Source organism: Heliangelus exortis, chromosome 5 (assembly GCF_036169615.1).
Source record: "Heliangelus exortis chromosome 5, bHelExo1.hap1, whole genome shotgun sequence".
NCBI classification, from domain to species: Eukaryota; Metazoa; Chordata; class Aves; order Apodiformes; family Trochilidae; genus Heliangelus; species Heliangelus exortis.
The window spans coordinates 11,945,449-11,963,852 of NC_092426.1; the positions used below are offsets into that span (position 1 = coordinate 11,945,449).

The 18,404-nt window shown below is 42.7% G+C and overlaps 1 protein-coding gene across 2 annotated transcripts; it reads left to right on the top strand.

Moving 5' to 3' along the window:
• Positions 1-247: 247 nt before the first annotated feature.
• On the top strand, positions 248-17,424 carry DEGS2 (delta 4-desaturase, sphingolipid 2). 2 transcript variants are annotated; one of them, XM_071745595.1, is made up of 3 exons: positions 248-416; positions 10,163-10,905; positions 17,142-17,424. In XM_071745595.1, exons 1-3 carry the CDS (start codon positions 335-337, stop codon positions 17,283-17,285), a joined length of 969 nt encoding a protein of 322 aa, XP_071601696.1. In that variant the 5' UTR covers positions 248-334; the 3' UTR covers positions 17,286-17,424. The 2 variants fall into 2 exon arrangements, with proteins under 2 accessions (XP_071601696.1, XP_071601697.1); XM_071745596.1 differs by lacking the exon at positions 248-416 and adding an exon at positions 431-819.
• Positions 17,425-18,404: the final 980 nt, after the last annotated feature.

Here is an 18,404-nt window from a genome sequence, read left to right on the forward strand (position 1 = left end):
CCTTACCGGGATGCCTTCGAGGCAGCAAGGCGTCCCTCCGTCGCCCGTTTCCTGCCCCGAGGACCATCTCTCCTCCTGACTTACACATCCCAGGAGGTCTCTGCAGCTTCCCCCAGGACCCTGCACACTCCAGAGGAGCCGCGCAGCTTCCCCCACACGCGCACTCGGGGTTTCCCCCGTGGCAGCTCCGTCGGGGCGCAGCCCGGTGCCCGCCGGAGGCGAGAGGAGCTGGTGGGGCGGGGGCAGAGGCGGGCGGGGCCGCCCCTCCGCCAGGCGCGGAGCTATAAGGGCAGCGCGGAGCTGTAGGGAGGGCAGCGGAGAGTTGAGCGGAGCCATGGGTAACCGTGTCACCCGCGAGGACTTCGAGTGGGTCTACACGGAGCAGCCCCATACGCAGCGCAGGAAGGAGATCCTGGGTACGTCGGAGGGCTCGGAAGCGGCCGCCGTCGGGGTGGGCGGTGTGGCTGGATGGCACCTCTGGACAGACGGGGAGGCGCGGGCGGTTTTTGGTGCTGGGATCTGGTCGGGGCACTGGCCAGGGTGTGGGTGCTGCAGCCCGGTGGGCTTAGAGGGTCGTTTTCCCCGGGGGATGCCGCTCTCCCGCCTCACTTTCTGAAGGCAGCGGAGAGGGACGGCGGGGACACTGCTGCACGGGGCTGGGTCCTACCAGCAGCAGAGCTGGCAGTGTCGGAGTGACATTGCCGGACGACAACCGCACCTGATCGTCTCCGAGCTCTGCCGGGCCGGCTGCAGGGGGACCGCGGTGGGCGGCAGCGCTCCCGCTGTGCCTGTGGGGGCGGGCTGGAAATCCTTCGGCAGGTGAGTTTTCCCGGTGTCTTAGTAGTCCAGTAAAATCAATGAGGAGGTGGGTGAGCGTTTGCTAGGAAACGATAGAAAGTTCCTGCTGCTGTCCATGGGCAAGGCACACGCTTGTATTTCCAGTGTGCAGGCAGTGTTTAACTGTGCATGAGTATGTTGGGTTGGGTATTTTTTTTTTTTTTTTTTTGGTTTGGGGTGTGGGCTGAAGTTAATTTCTGAGAATAACTGATGATTTAAAATTGTTGCAGAATAATGCTGCATATCTTCTGAAAGTAACTTTTCAACATTTTATTAGTAAAAAGATTTTGATTTTTTTTCCTGTTTTTTATTTGCGGGTTTTGGTTGATAGGTTTTTTTTTTTATTCCCTTTAATGAATAAGATAAAGTTTTAAAAGAACTTTTATAAAGGAAGGCACTGGAGCTTGTGGCTGAGCTGCTGCACAGTGCCTATGATAATTAAGGTGCAGTTTCTTAACTCCTCCACAGTTTAATAGATTAATCCAAGATTAATCTAAATTACAAAAACATTTCCGGTATAGTTGTGGTGGTGGAATATCCTGATCCAGGTTTGAATTATATCCAGGAAAATAATAATTATTTTACTACGTAATCATGATAGAGAGTCAAATGATGTCATTATATAAAATGATGCCTCTTGGTGTCATGCTGCTCATGCTTTCAGCCAAGAGGACTATGTTTTGGTGTGCTGTGGGTAGAAATGTGTATGATGTGTCTCTCCCCTTGACAATCTCTTGCTTCACTGATCCTGCCATGGATTGGGGACTGCAAACTGTGATGAAGTTGCATTGTAAGTAGGTACTGGAATGGTTGGGCTGTCTTACCCTTGCCACAGCAGACTCTGTTTGTAGGCCCTGTCAACAGCATATTTGAAGAGGTTTTGCTCTCAGTCTTTTTGGGTTTAGAGCAAGCCACTGGAATGAAGGTCCATCACCTTCCCTGAAGTTCTGCCTGCCCCAGCTCTAGGAGCAGAGGGAGGGTGTGGAGAATTACTACATGAAAAGAGACTTGTGGCAGATGTGGGCAGAGCAATCTGTGTCTGTCTGACAGTGCAGAATGGATGATGCAACTAGTGTCATGAATACTAAAATGCTACCAAAAGTTATTGAAACTATGATGATATCCCATATGATATTGGCATAATGATCATCACTGTATTATTCAAAGCCTGAGGATCAGCAGACCCCTGGTGTGTCTAGTATGTAGTTACCAAATAATCTAGTGTCTATGTTGCTGGTGTGCACTGTAAGAAGCTTAGATACATAGGAACCAACATATATAAATATCCACATATTTTACATTCTTGTATATAGCAGTGCCTTGGGGACAGAAGCATTCCATGCTGCTAAAGGAAGTATTTTACTCCCAATAGGTTAATGATTTAGTTGCTAAGCAGTGAAACGTGATTGTTTTCTATTTAGGCTTCAGCAAGCTGAAATTATCCATTATGAAAAAATATGGGCAAACTGACAAATACATTAGGCAGTTTCCTTCTGCATAAGTGGTGTTTTCTTGAGCTGTTGCACCAGTATGTTTCTAGAGAGCAAGTGAGAGATAATAATGGTCTGTCACAAAGCTTTATATATTGTCTATGAGAGTGTTTTGGAGTGGCTGACAATATATCTGTATGAGAACTTGAAGTCCAATGCCCCTGCCACAGGCAAGGGACATCTTTCACCAGTTCAGCTTGCTCAAAGCCCTGTCCAACTTGACCTTGAATACTTCTAGGGATGGGACATTTATAGTTTCTGTGGGCAATCTGTTCCTGTTGAACAGGAGAGCTATGATCTGTGTATATCAACTCGTCTGGCTCAAAGCTAGCTTATGACATGACACTGTTTTACTGGATAAACCTACCAGGGATGCAATTCCTAATGGCTATAATTATACCAATACATCAACATTTTGCGCAAGGCAGAGGTGATACTTTATCTGTTATCTCTTTGTGGTATCATCTTCCTAGACTCTAGGTATTAAAATGTAGTATATACTTGGTGCTGTCTCGGTGCCAGCTGCTTCTGAGTTACAGTAAAGATCTCTTGCCAAGTTGACAGTTTGGCCTTGATCATGTTATCCATGTTCCTGAACATGTTATTCATGCTTTTCGGTTTGTAAAATTGAATTGTTTCATTTCATATTCTTTCACCTTCTTGCATATGAAAATCTTTACTATCTTGTGTCAGGACTGAGATTTGTGTCGCACTGCAGTAGAGCTGCTAGGGGAAGCCCTGGCCAAGAACTAACCAGATGGAAGAAAGTTCTTTTTCATCTGGAGCTGCTTAGCCTTCTTGTATAATTAGATGAATGCTATTAGAGGAAGAGTGAGTTACTGGGCATAACACAGAGGAGATGAATCCTAGAAGAAGAATTTGTTCTTTTTAGTGGCAGTAAGGGTCTGTTGTATTAAAAACACTTGTAGAACTATGGTCTTGCACAGAGACAAGTATTGGTGGATACCAGCTCTGATGCTGGTAACACGATAAGCACACAATGAATGGTCACTTAATCTGCAAGCAGTTTTCCAATTGCAAACAATGAGCAATACATTGTGGCGTGCAAAGAATGAGATTTTATTTGTGCTGTGAATTTGATCTAACTTTATAAAGTTACTGAGGGTGGTCAGAAAATGCCTTGCCTCACAGGATCCTTAGAGAATACCTTGTTTCTGATGTGGATGAAGGCTGAATCAGTGCTGCTCAAGTTAGGCTGGGAGATTCTGAATTTGATCTAACATCCAAAAATAATTAGTAAGTATATAATTTGTTCTTCGGCAAGTTATGTTGGAGTAAAGATGGTGCAAGTGTTTTATATGTGCTTTATCCTGTAGGAAGGCTGAGATAATAACCTATGGGGAGGGGGAGGATGTAGAACAAAACAGAAAACTATAAAATCTCTTAATTTTAGCATTTAGCTGATTTGAGTATAGAAGCTTCCAGCTCTGCTCACTTATTTAGATGCTAGTCTGCTGCTTCTTACAAATGACTTTGCTGTTGCCTATTTAAATCTCATATAGGAAAATTCTCATAAATTGTACCTACTGAAATGCACTAGATACATATCTCCTTAATTTAAATCAAAGCCCTGAATTACACATCCTTCTGGCAAAGAAGCTATGAGTTTGATTCCCCTTTAATGCTACAGTATGTGGGCACAGTGCATATTCTCTGAGCACATTCAGACTAGCTGCCATCTTGGTGTTCATGCCAAATCCCTATGGGGACCACCTATAAAATAAATCAAATGAGCAGAATGTCAGTCTTTAAGGCACTTGTGGTCTTCTGATGAAAATGTGTTAAGTGCAATTGAAGGCTTCAGCATACTCCACATCGCAGGTTTTAATTTCAGAGGGGCTTGGAAGCCCTCTCTACATCCCCTTACTCTGAACCAGCTCATAAATAAGTGTAAATAAACAGGTCATAGTGGTGTGCCAATAATCATCTGTCTCTGCCAACACCAGAGGTATGGCACCTCTGAGGTGCTTTGCCTGTGGTGGGCACTTCTGGGTGACCCAGCTCCCTTGGGCTGACCAGCACAAAGTAGTTTAGGAGTTTGTGGGTGGCAAATACAAGACTAAGACCGTTGTCCTTTCACCTTGGATGCATAAACTTCACAGCGATTAGACAGGCCAAAAAGGCTTCTTATTAATTTGTATACTGGAGCAGGGGAAGAGAATGTGCAAAGCCAGAAGCTCTTGCCACGTGTTCTGTCCTCTGTGTGTCCTACCTGTGTCTTGTCTTGCATACAACTCAAATGTGATGTGCAGTTTATAAGCATGTTCATGAGCTAAAAAGTGCAAAACCATCATGCCAGCAAACTGAATTACTTTGTTTTATTTTTTTGGCACGAGTACCAGCGCCAGCGTAGGGCACAGGCTAGTAAAGCTAATATCCTGTGCCTGGTGTCTCTTATTTGTTCTGGCAGGGACTCAGTTGATAGAACATAGTCCAAGACAGCAGCATCATAGAGATACTCTTCTTCTTCTTTAAAAGGACTTCTGAAAGTCTTATACTGAGTAGTTTCTCCACATTGACTATGCCTGTATGCTGCACTTGTGGTCAAAACAGAGGAAGATAAAAGAAATAAATTTCTTCTCATGTTGTTACTAGCTTTTCATGGCTACTGCTCCTTTAAATCTCCACCACCTCTGTGTCTGTGGGCAGCTCCTGCGCTTGCTCTGATGCAAATCCCACGTCAGCCAAAATGTTCAAGTTCTAAGTATATGGTGTCACATCAACGAGAAAGTGTCTGCTGCCATCACTGAGGTCTCATTGGGTCTCTCCTAAGTCATCTCACAAACATTGCCAGTGGAAACAAAGGATGAGTGAGGGTTCAGAGCAAGATGCGAGCTGTCTCCTGAACACCAGGACCTAGCAACTAATGACTTCTCCAAGAGCAATTGCTCCAGCCCTAACTGAGGATCACTGTGGGGCTGTCGTGAGTGTTCCTGATTCTCCAGAGTGGAGCATCAAGAATAAAAACATGTAGTCAGAGTAATTTGTCAGTAGTGTTTCAGAGTGGATGCTTCTGAAAATATACTGGCAGCATTTGTTCTCTCTTGACTGCTCTTTCATCCACACTATTGTACAAGTGGGAAATGCTGTCTTTCATTGCCATGATGCAGGGTTTTTGACTGCTCTGTGGTTACAGAATTGCAGAATTACTAACTGCATCTACTCACTAAAGTGAATACTACTACTATTAAAGTGCTTGCACTGCTTTGAGAAAGAAAATCATTATTCTGTGATTGAAAAAGAAAATCTGTGCTGAGAAAGAAAATCATTATTCTGCTCTGTTGCACATCTACTCTAGTATCACCACCCTCAGAATAGCTGTATGATGGACAAGCTGGAAGCAGTGCCTGTGGATAATTGATCTGCCCATCTGAGCTAGCAGACTCCCACAAGCTGGAGGCTGGAGAACAGGCTGTGGAGGCATCATAGTAGCTGGATTTGTCCTGGTCCTGTTGAACTCTAAAGGACAAGTCCTGGTCCCATGGTGACATAACTTAGTGGAGCTTTTTTGTATTTTCTCCCCTGTGTTATCTAGAATTGCTGCATGGTGGTTTTGTTTGGGTGTTTCCCCCCCCATTTCTGTGCCCTTTCCATGCCTCGATTCTAGATAATGAAGAACTCTCTACAGATTACATTTTATGGCCATCCTCATGTATTAGCCCTGGCACAGTGCTTCTGTCAGGACAAGCAATGGACTCTGGCTGTATGGAAGCTGTTCATTTTTATAATGGCAAAGTGCTCAGGAAGACCAAAATGGAATCAATTCAGGAAAAAGTAGCATGATGAAAATCAGACATCTCATAGTGTGAAACTCTATCAGTCTCAAGAGTGGAGCATAGGTGACTGCTTACTTCTTGAAGTGCATTGTTTTTATTGTGTGGCTGCTGGAAGTCTCATACTCCTTTACATCTACTGGTTCAGCACTGTACAGTAGCTCTCTCTGATTCTCATTGCTTTTGGAACAGCCAGATGGGTGACAGCTGGTTTGCACAGCCATGGTTTGCACAGCTCAGCTGATCGCCTACAGGCACTTGTTGCAGCTGCCTTACAGGGCTGTCCAGATTTTTCAGCTCTAAGTGCTGTGTTTTGCCTTACTAGGGTCCCCTCAGATAACTGCAAGGCATGAACACAAGGAAAAAGTGAGATACATCTCTGTGTTAGCACAGTATATTGCAGTCATTGGGATCACTTAATCTGAGATTAAATGTGTCTCACTGAAGAGTTTTTGGCCTCAAATTATGAAAGGGTCAGCATTCAACATTTTCTATGTACAGTACCCCTGAACCAGAAAGCTTCTGCCAGGCTACTTTAGCAGCAGAGCTATTATCCTCATGTGCCTGGCAGCCCACCTGGCACCCTCCCTCTCTGTGCCATGGGAATCATAGAATGCTTTGGGTTGGAAGGGACCTTAAATATCATCTAGTTTCAACTCTCCCTGCCATGGGCAGGCACACCTCCCACTAGACCAGGTTGCTTGAAGCCTCATCCAACCCTTGAAGATTTCCAGGGTGGAGGCATCCACATCTCTGGGAAACCTGTTGTAGTGTCTCACAACCCTCAGACTGAAGAATTTCTTCCTAATAGCTAATATAAATCCACCCTCTCTCAGTTTGAAGCTATTACCCATTGTCCTGTCAATACACTCTGAAAAGTCCCTCCCCAGCTTTCCTGTAGCCCCTTCATGTAAAGGCAGTCATAAGGTCTCTCCTGGAACCTTCTCTTCCCCAGTCTGAGCAACCCCAACTCTCTCAGCCTGTCTTCGCAGTAGAGCTGCTTCAGCCCTCTGATGACATTCATGGCCCTTCTCTAGACTTGCTCCAACAGGTCTGTGTCCTTATATTGGGAACTCCAAGTGCTCCAGGTGGGGTCTCATGAGAATGGAATATAAGGGCAGAATCATCTCAGCCTACTGCCCAAACTTCTTTTTATGCAGCCCAGAACATAGTTGGCTTTCTGGGCTGCAAGTGCACCTTGGCAGCTCATGTGGAGCTTTTCAGCATGAACCTCAAGGCCTTTTCATCAGAGCTGTTCTCAATCCATTCTCTGCCCAGCCTGTAATTGAGCTTGGAATTGCCTCAAGCTACATGCATGACCTTGCACTTGGCCTTGTTGAACTTCATGCTGTTTGCTGGGGCCCACCTCTCAAGCCTGTCAAGGTCAGCTCTGGACGGCATCCCTTCCCTCCAGCATGTTATTACTGGTAAAAAGACAATATTAAATCCTAGCAAGTTACTTAACAGCTGTCCCCTGTGGTAAATACAACTTACCTGCATTGCTGCTTGCAGACACTGTTGCTGCCAGCTGGCAGTTACTACTCTGAAATCTCTTAAGTGTAGTCTGCAATCCTTGTTAGCTTCAACAAGAAAAAAAATAGGTCCAAAGTGGCAATGTCAATAGCTTCTCAAACTACACTCTGAAGCATCGCCGTCATTTTCCCATTTCCCCATTAAAACTTGTTTTGCTCAAAGTGGCCTGAATTTAACCAGGCTGAGGGACAAGTTTGATTTTTTTTTTACATCTCTTCATCTCTTCTAGTGACTGCAGTAATTTATCTCTGTCAACTACAAGGCTGAAAATTTGAAATTATTCAATTTATTAAAGGGTTTTCTCAATTTTTGGACAGATGGTCCTAATCAGGACATTAAGCTATGTAAACTTATGTCTGTAATAAATACTCTGATCAGATCATTATCCCAAGTTATTCTTTACAGTGGATATTTTGTGCAAAATTTTGATACCTATCTAGATACTAGAGAACCATTTCTAGCATATTAGTATTTCTTACATAAAAACTAATAAAAAATCCTGTAAAACCAGGGACAAAAACAAAACAGCAAAACCAAAACTCTTGTGCTTTCCAGAGATTTTGATCAAAAATTTTGGCTGACTTTGGAAAGATGTCAACTTCTACTAGAGCTTTCCCACTATTGAAAATCTCTTCCCTGACTGAAGACTCCTCATGGTGATTTTGCTCCCTTTGCATCCTCATGTGGGAAAGACTAAAAAATATCTCTTTTCTCATCATCTTCTACAAAACATGTCTAATCTTTGTTGTCTCTATCCTGTTAAGCTGGGCTGAAGCTGTCCAACAGACTCAAAAGTTGTTTGAGTGCTTGGAGAGCACCACATCATCCTGCTTCCTTAAGCGGTGCTTCATTTCTCTGATCTTCTGCAAACTTCTCAGGGTTCACTTCTGTAAAAACCTTCTCTGTGTCCTGAACTTGGTACCTGCCATGCCTTGCAAGGTCACATGAAGTTATGTGTAACGTCTCCCATAATTGTTTATAGTACATACAGCTGCATGGATGAAAATTATTATAATCAGCTTTTATTGCATTGGTAACATACAGTGACAGGCAGATGTTATTTACTTTTCTATTCATAAAATGGTCCTACAAACTTACGGGGACACAGTGTAACCTCAGGGTTCAGAATGAATGGCTTCTGCAGTCTTATCTCTGTAAGCTGTAATTACTGAGAAATGCAGAGTATGATTAAAAGGAGGGAGGCCAGTAGGTGGGAAAAAGCCATAGAACAGTGGGAAAATTCATGTGCAAATTAAAGCTGCAAGTGAGAAGTGTGGGTTTGGAAAGAAGAGACCTTAAGCGATGAGCAACACCTAGAAGATAAGCTGTACTTACACTTTTTTCTTAAAAGGAGGAATGAATGGCCAGGAGAAGCAAAGATCATAGGATCACAGGATCATATAAGAGTTTGGGTTGGAAGGGACCTTTAAAGGTCACCTAGTCCACCCCCTCTTCCAGTGAGCAGGGACGTCTATAACTACATCAGGATGCTTAGTGCCCCATCAAGCCTGCCTTTGAATGTCTCCAGGGATGGGGCCTCCACCAGGTGAAGGGCAACCTGTTCCAGTGTTTTGCCACCCCCATAGTAAAGAATTTCTTCCTAATGCATAAATTCCTAAGATCAGTACATTAGTTGAGTGCCAACACAGGTCAGAGCTGGCCAGCTTAACCCATGTGTCTCTGATACTGTATTGCAGTATTTGTGAGGCTGCATGAAGCTGCTGTGCGATTATTTAAGTGACTTTGATGCCTGTTTCTGGTATGTGACTTGGGAATAGGCCAATGAATAGGAACAGACAAAAATTTTCTGCATCTTACAAATGCCCAACAATATTGTTGACTTTCTTGTGATGTTACTATGTGCAAAGACTTGTAAGTGTTGTAAACACTGTTGAGTGCTCAAATACTTTGAAAAAAAATTTTTGATGCTATATTTATCATGTAACCACAGAACAAAACCTGGTGAGCCTGTTACTCAGCCATCTTCCTCTGCTGTTATGTCTGAAGCAACAGCAGAGACTGTTGAGAGAAAAGGACTGTAAAGAAGGCACTTGTATCCCTTTTGTGAAAAATAGATTGCGAATTTGGTAAAATAAAAAGGGGTATGAAAAACTTGACAGAAGGTGCTTCTTGAAGCTTAAATTTGGTGGGGTTTGGCATATTAATAACTCATCCTTGTGAGGGCACATGGTGCCACATAGTGACCACCAGGTATGTGCTCTCTCTTGTTGAAATATATATACATATATGTCAACTATATATATATATAAGTTTATATATATATTTATATATTCATTATATAGTAAAAAGAGAGAGATCTCTCTTACAATTGGACATGATGCTGACAGTGGGAATAGATCCCATACATTAGTGAACTTTTCAGTGCAGTGGAAACTCAGCCCTGGAACTGCCATTTTATAAAAACAGGGCTTCCAACACAGAGTGTCAGTGGTGATTATATTTACCAAGTGTGATCTAATGAGGTTTTCCCTGCATTTTTCCCTTTAGCAAAGTATCCAGAGATCAAGACACTAATGGGACCAGATCCGCATTTGAAGTGGATTGTATCTGGAATGGTTTTTGTGCAGTTTCTAGCATGCTACCTGGTGAAGGACTTATCCTGGAAATGGATTTTCTTCTGGGCTTACGCTTTTGGGGGTTGCATCAACCATTCGCTGACCCTTGCCATCCATGACATTTCACACAATGTTGCCTTTGGGAACAAGCAGGCCAAGTGGAACCGATGGTTTGCAGTCTTTGCCAACTTACCAGTGGGCGTCCCTTACTCTGCCTCCTTCAAGAAATACCACATTGACCATCATCGGTACCTGGGTGGGGACAGCCTGGATGTGGACATCCCCACAGACTTTGAAGGATGGTTTTTCTGTACACCACTTCGGAAACTGCTTTGGCTTTTCCTCCAACCCCTGTTTTACAGTCTGAGACCGCTGTATGTGAACCCCAAAGCAATTACACGCATGGAAATTTTTAACGCTCTTGTCCAGTTTTCTGTAGACCTCATAATTTACTACTTTTGGGGGCTCAGACCTATTATTTACTTGATAGCAGGTACAATCCTTTGCATGGGTATACATCCCATTTCTGGGCACTTCATAGCAGAACACTACATGTTCTTAAAAGGGTATGAGACCTACTCTTATTATGGACCTCTGAACTTCCTCACCTTTAATGTAGGCTACCACATGGAGCACCATGACTTCCCCAGCATTCCTGGATGCAGACTGCCAATGGTAAGTATGGCAGCCAAACTTCTGTAGCATTTAGCTTCTTTTAAGGAAAGAAGAATTTCTGAGGGCTTAAGTAATTCTTTTTGCATGATGAAATCATCCAACAATGCTCTAAATTTCTGCAGTTTCCTCACTCAGCCACCAACTTTTTGCTCTCTGAAAGGCCCATCTGAAGTGAGATAGGTGGCAATTAATGCTTGAAATTTGTCTAACCATTAATCTGCTAACTTTATAGCTTGATTAACATCAAACAAAAGTCTCTCTATTTTTTGAATGACTTAAGTATCTGGGCATGTTCCAGCCTGACACAAATAGCACTAGAAAAAAACCCCTCCCTCTACATGACTTGTTTTAGCTCTGCTGCCCCACCCACAGAAACTGAGGATGCCTGATCTGTCATTGAGCTCTCCTCTTTTGAAAGTCAAGTCCCATTTTTTTTTTTTTTTTCCTTCCATGCTTTATCAGTTGTGGGAAACAAATTTGCAAGGCCCAGGTGTCTAGGAATGGTTTTCAATCTCCCCTCCAGGTATGTGGCTGCTCTTCTGGGTTTTAATACAAGGGTTCCTCAGCAGGTGCTCACGGTGTTGGAGGTACGTGACTTCAAAGTATTCCTCCTACATATAAATCCTCTGGCACAGTAGGAAGGGAACATCTTCTGTCTCTGGTCTGATGCAAAGCTGGGGGCTGTAACATCCTCATGAGACGGCAGTAGAGCTGAGAAGGCTGAGGTTTGGGAGCTGTGACCTCCCCACTACTGCATAACACAGATAACTTTGTTATCCAGGCACACCCTGCTTTATCAGCTGTTGTTCTTCATCAGAGAAACACTGACTGAGATTCAAACCAAGAGGAGATAGAAGAGCTTGGGGAGCCTCTATATAATCTGCAGTTTTTTTTTAACACATCTCCTTCATGCTTGAGGTCTGTCCTGGAGAAGCTGGCCATCCCTGGTGGGGTTTGGAGCAGGCAGTAAAGCAGCCCATGTTCACACATGAGGTTCTGTCAGGCACTTGCATTGCTGATACACCTGATAGCTCAGCTGGGAAGAGTAGGAGCTTAGCCGTACCTTCAAATGTTCAAACTTGTTAGATAGGCGTAGATACTTAGATTACTGAAATGTAAATAGAAGAAGAGAAAAAAGTTAGCGCTCTGTCTTACACAAGGGAGGTGAGTGACTAATTGAGCTTGCTGGGACTGTTGCTCCAGAACTGATTGAGACCTGAAAAGCTCTTTCCCACCCACATCACAAGTAGCTCAGTCTAATTCCTGGAGGCAGTGCAGCCTCTCTCATGTAAAGAGGGAAGAGTTATTTCTTGAATTTTATGGCCTTATGTTCATGTGTTTGTAGCTCTTGGGCAAGTGGGACCTGCTCTCCTAGTGGAGGAGATATCAGGCTTGTCAATTGTTGTTGCCTGACAGAACTCTATGGAAAACTTCAAGTCTTTGACAAGTGATTAGTTTCAAGTCAATTAAAGCAAACTGGCTACTAGCTTTTGCAAACTGAGAAGAAAAATTCTTTGCCTCTTTAGTGGAAGGAGATAAAGATACAGATACTTTCTAGAGAGCTTTAATGTTTAAACTTCATAACAGGTTGGGCTATAAACCTCCCCTTGTTCTCCCCTGCTTAACATCCCAGCAAATTCTTCACTCAGCCAAGGTCTAGTTTTTTCAACCTTCTTCTAGGCTTCTGAACTTCTAATATTTGAATAGTTTAATATGGATGACCTCTCAGTATACCTATAATTTTTAATTATTGGAAAGCAGAAAGTGGAATAAAGCTTATTTTTTTCATTCCCTCATGATTGAAAGTAGAGAAGTAGGATGGAGAATAACTGGATCTTAATCTTGGGACTTGACTGACTCTTTCACTTGCTTATCAGAAAAGTAAATCCATCTTTGTCCTTTGTAACAGGTGCCTCATTCAGAATGTTCTGACTAATGTGTTAGCCACCAGGAAGATCTTTACTCTATGAATGTGACAGATTTGAAATAGGAAGTTGGCTGGAAGTTTATAGATAATGAAGATGAGTGACATGAATGTTCAGTAAGAGCTTGTCCTGCTAGTATAATGAGACTATGCAAGAGACAAGGAAATTTAACATTACAATCAAGGACCTGCTCTAAAAAAACCCTATAGACTTCTGACTAGATTTATCTTTGGATGAAGCCTTATAGGTATCAAATATTGCATTGTTTGCAAAATGAATAAAAAGATCCATTCTTCATTGTCTGTAGGACTGAATATACTTATGGAGAGAGGGGGCAGGAGAACAAGGAGGAGCGCAGTACTCCTGCTATAGATGGCAATAAAAACTGCAGTGTTACTAGAGGCAAACTTAGTTACTTATTAAGCTTATGGGGAAAAGACATGGTATGAAACCAGATTTATGTGACACAAAAGACTGGAAAAAATGGTGGATGTGCTGGTTTTGAATTGCAGATTTTTATTAACCCTGGGATGGCCAGGAGGTCAAACTTGAGTGCTGCCCTCTGTGCCAAGGACTGTGGAAGGACCTTGTGTAAGATGCCTCCGAGGATTCTAAACACATTTTTTCAGCTTCTTGCCATAAGCATCTCTAGCTTCCATATAGCTCCAGGAAAAAGGGGTGATAGCTATGGTGAAATATTAGGTTGCATTTAACTTTGTGCCTATCTGATACAGTGGAGTAGGACTGGAGTCCTGTTGCTGTGCTCTGCAAGCACAAAACCAGAAGCAAAATTTCAGTCTAAGAGATGTGATTTCCTACCTCCCACTTTGATCTACTTGAAGAAGAGCCTCAATATACCAAGTACCTTGTGCTTATTAAGATTCTTGCCAACTGTGTGATCCCTTGTTTTTCCATGATAACTTCTGTTCACAAACTAGGAGTGAGTGAAGTCTTACAGTTGAGATCTGCAAGGAGGAAGTGGGGGAAGAACTGAAGTGAATGGATTATCTCCAATACCATATAGAGCCCTTGAGCAGGAGCTAGGGCTGCTTTGTCACAGTGCCATCCTCTTTCACATGATCTATAATCCCGATGCAAAACTTGCTACCTGGAAACTATCATCCTCACCCAGAATGGAACATGGAAGATAGCTCTTCCAGCCTCCAAAATATCTAATAAAGGTGGTTTAATATTGTATTTAAAAGGAAATCTGCATTAACCCCCCATTATTTTTGGCCTCTCTCCTCTCAAAATTTTCTGGTAGGTGAGGAGGTGATATTTTGTCTTTACATACAGAGGTGCCGAAGCAAATAACATTAGGGCAGTTGTTTTAGTCAAGACATTTTTTTAATCATTCCATTGTAAAAGAGAAACAATTTTAATTTTTTTTCCTGCCACATGAAAGCAAAATAGAAACCTAACAAACCTACTTTTCTTTTCCATAAGAAAGTCTTTTGGAAATCCTCATTCTAATTGCATTAATTAAACTTTCCCTTTGCCCTATGCTTTTATCACAAATACTTGATTACAGTTAACCTTATCTCTATTGTTTCTGTATGTCTTATACTGCTGTTCTGTCCAGAGTACAGGGACCTTGCCAGTGGTGCAGATGCTGCCTGACTCCCTGCTTCTGTGCAAGGAGCAAGCCTAGAAGGACCAAGTACTAGTTTGTGTAGGTGTAAGCTATTGTTCCACAGGTGATTTAGGATAATATACTCCAATGCAGGCCCCTGGTCATCTCTTGTGGTTTCCATACTAGGCTTCTAATTCAGAATGAGCTGCCACCATAGTCTGCTGTAAGGTGCTAAACATAATGCTTGGTGAACAGCAATCTCCACCACAACCTGATGCTGGCATCCATCTTACCAAGCCGTGACTGGGCTGCCAGCTTCCAGAACATAGCGTGTATGGTCTGCTTCAAAAATTCACTGCTGGGTATTTTGATTAATCTTAATTATACAATAATACTTGTATTCTAGGTGCCTCTTTTTAATCTGTAATACAACTGCAGAATATGTGTATGGACTATATTGTAGTTCAAGTTTCCAGAATCATATGTTGTGTCCACTTGAACTCTTTAACACCATGCCCAGACTATACTGCTGCTCGTGTTTGCTGAAATGATGGAAACTACTGGGTTGTGCATAGATGGGCTGTATATTGGCCTCTTCTCTGAGCCATTGTACACTCCTTTATTACTGGGGTCACTTTTAGTTAGCCTTTGGTGCCAGAGGGCACAGCCACTACCTGAGAGAGCTGAACTGGTGTCTGTGGTCATTCAGCCCTTCATTCCTCTGTGCAAGGGGCAGTACAGGAAGATTTTCTGAAGGCCTGGTAGTGGTCAGTCTAACATGGTCAAGAACTCTGCAGAATATTGTAACCAGCTGAGAAAACAAATTTGGTTCAGACCATTGTTTCTGCGGGCAAGATACATAAGGGAGTTCAGGAGAAGAGAGGAATGGTAGAACAGCCATATGAACTTGGCTAATGTAGGGGATGGCTGAATTACTGTTGTAAGTGAAAATTCAGAAATATTGTCTAAAATGCAGATGGAGAGGGCAAGTCTGTGCTAGGGAATGACCATGTCAGAACTGCAGTGAAGCTTTTGGGGTTGGGGATCTGAGAGCCCCTGTGTGTCTTCCTAGGGCTTTATTAGTGGCTGTTATTCAAGGGAGAAAAGGGACCGTATGCTCTAAGTAGTCCTTTCTCTCAACCTTTAGCTATTTCAGTTCCCCATCTGAGAACAGGGATGGTGCAAAACCCAGATGAAATTAGTTCTGACTGTGGTTACAGAAGGGGTGCAGGGAACTAAATCTGCATCCCCAGAGATCTTACGCAGTGCCTGGAAGTTGCCCATATTCCAGTCATTAATAAGTACCTGTAAGATGAAGTGCTGATATTATCTGAATCCCATTGAAAATAAACCACATTTGAACTACAGACCAACACTTTAAAGCAGGATATAGGGAATTATTAGGAAGTCTGTGGTATTCAGTGAAAGGCAGAGTACAATCAGACCCGCACTGAACCCTCCAGCTCCAACAAGACACGGCCATGTCCTGAGCATGGAGTAGGCAGGGACTGATGTACTGAGGTAAAAGATCTTAACAAAACTTTTATGCAACCCAAACTACCTACTAGTGTCTGCTAGGAAGCTGAATTAATGAGGTAACCAGCAGTGAGCAATCCTGGTTTATAATTTAACTTTCTCTGGGATTCTTACTTTTTCACAAATAGTGAAAATGCTTTTTTTATTTCACTATTACGCCTTCGATGCTGATGAGAGCTTCCTCCTGGAGGACAATTTCTGTGTAACCCTTTTGACCTTCACTGGAAGTCCTCACTGTAGTCAGCATAGCTGGCTTTAAAATTTTGCAGGGTTTTTAAAGAGAGAAGTCATGCTGTCCAGCAAGACAAACTACTCTAGAATAGAGCTTTGTTTGTATAGGAGGTGGAGCTGTAGTAAAACCGTGCCCAAGTAGTTTAAGTGCAAGTGTATAATAGTTAACAGACCGTGCTGCTTCCCAAATGTGTTCAAAAGGCAAAGCATCTACCTGGACCAGGGACCACTGAGAGCTTAAAAGTCCTCATGGTCCCCTGAACCTGCCAGGCTTGAAAGTTCTACACCCTCTGGTTCTGGCCATAGTCCGATGACAAATGCCACTCCCAGTGACACACAATGCTTGTCTTGTGGCAACAGTTAGGGATTTGTAACAGGGATGAAATTTTATTAGACTTGTGACCTAGTAGTGAATCCTCCAGGATCTTTAACACCAAACTGAGGAAAAGTCTGCCCTGCAATTTCATCTGCCTGCTGAAGGAACCTGCCTCTCAGATTTGCATCATGGGAGCAGAATGGAGGAAAGAAAATTAAGTGTCAGCAAGTCTGTGTTTGGTGTTACCTCAACTGGTATTTCTCTCCTACCCAGAACCCTCAGCAGACAAGTATTATGAGAACAGAGCTATAAAAGTGTGTTGGAGTCCTGGCAATTTATAAACTGAGTTAGTGGATAGTGTCTTTTCACTGGGGTGATTCCTCCACTTCTCAAGTGAGAGAAAATAGTCCTAACTGAAGGCAGAGATCCATAATCTTTCAAATTCTGATACTGGGATGCGAAACTTTCATCAGAAATCTGCTAAGAAGTATCTAAATGTATTGAAGTACATCTTATTTGGCTGAACTCCAGAAGCTCACAAGCAATAACAAGTAACTTAGGTTATGGCTGTGCTATCAGATCTGCATGGGAAGACTGAAACACACCTGGCACTGTGCAGCTAAACAGCTCGTTCTCTCTCTTCTTCTTCTTCCAGGTGAAGAGGATTGCAGCAGAATATTACGATAACCTCCCCTATCACCAGTCCTGGACTCGAGTTTTGTGGGATTTTGTTTTTGATGACAGTATTGGTCCTTATTCAAGGGTTAAGAGACTATGCAAGCTGGCAGAAGAAAGCTAATGGACTAGCTTTGGCTGGTGCTGCATTGGTGTTTGTTTGAATGACTTCTCTGAGGTAGAAGGATGATGGTGTGTGCTGAAGTGGCACTGGTGTCTGCTCCTTACGCTATGAGGATGAGTGTGAAAATGAAGCAATTAAGATGCACTATATCAGATGATTGATACTTTTAAATAAAGGCTCTTTGTGTATGTAACTCTGAGACTAGTATGTAACTAGATGAGAGTGAGCTATGGTTATGCAACCCTTTGGTCTAGGTTTAGAATTAACTTCCTGGGCCATGTGTGCCCATGTCTGAATGTTGGTCTGGTCTGTAAAGGAGAATGCTTGTTGTGTGGACACTTGAATGTGTGTGTATCATTTAGTACAGGTTTCTCTTCATGCCAGATTACATGTAGATACTCTGCATGCATATGACTATGAAAGCAGAAGGGATTGGCATGCAGTAGTAAATGATACTGTCAGGAGAACACAAGGGTGCCTTTAGCTCGAAGTCTTGTTTCGTATTGTGTTCTGTTTTATAATATCTTCTGATAATGGATGGTAGCTGAGATTTTATATATGCAATGTGTATATTGTGTATATTTTTGTACCTTTGGATCATTATTTTAGTATCTGCTGTTTGACCTCTTTTCCAGTGCTCTGTGAATCCTTTTCTGAATCCATTGATATTCTTACCATCTAAAATTCAGTGTAGCTAAGTGGCAGAGCTGAACTGTGGAATGAATAAACACTTTCCTTAGTCTTTTGCTTGCTGACTGATTAGCAGTGTGGATGTGCCCCTAGAGGAAGCAGGTGGGCCTTTGTCTCTCTCACTTTTTCAACAGTATTCAGAACTATCTTGGGAGCCAGGAGTTCAAATGTCATCTAGTAACTTCCCTCCACCCTGGAAAGCTGACAGCTTATTTTGGTCCTTACAAAGTGGTTAAAAAAGAGCTGTAATGGTCCTCTTATAGTCTGACCCTGTAACAGTTTGACTTGTTTCCTTGTGGAAATCCATGTGTGTAACAAAGAAAAGGGTTATTGTGGATTCTTGATGGTGGCTCAAAGTATGCTGTTAGATCTGGGAAGCCTGGTTTCCTCAATTAACACAATTTCATTCCTTTCTCCTATAGCACTGGA

Bases quoted from the DNA above. Each gene is read 5' to 3' on its own strand.
- DEGS2 (XM_071745595.1), top strand. From the start codon at position 335: ATGGGTAACCGTGTCACCCGCGAGGACTTCGAGTGGGTCTACACGGAG. The intron at 417-10,162 runs GTACGTCGGAGG...TTTTCCCTTTAG, and splicing joins GCGCAGGAAGGAGATCCTGG to CAAAGTATCCAGAGATCAAG. The intron at 10,906-17,141 runs GTAAGTATGGCA...TTCTTCTTCCAG, and splicing joins CTGGATGCAGACTGCCAATG to GTGAAGAGGATTGCAGCAGA.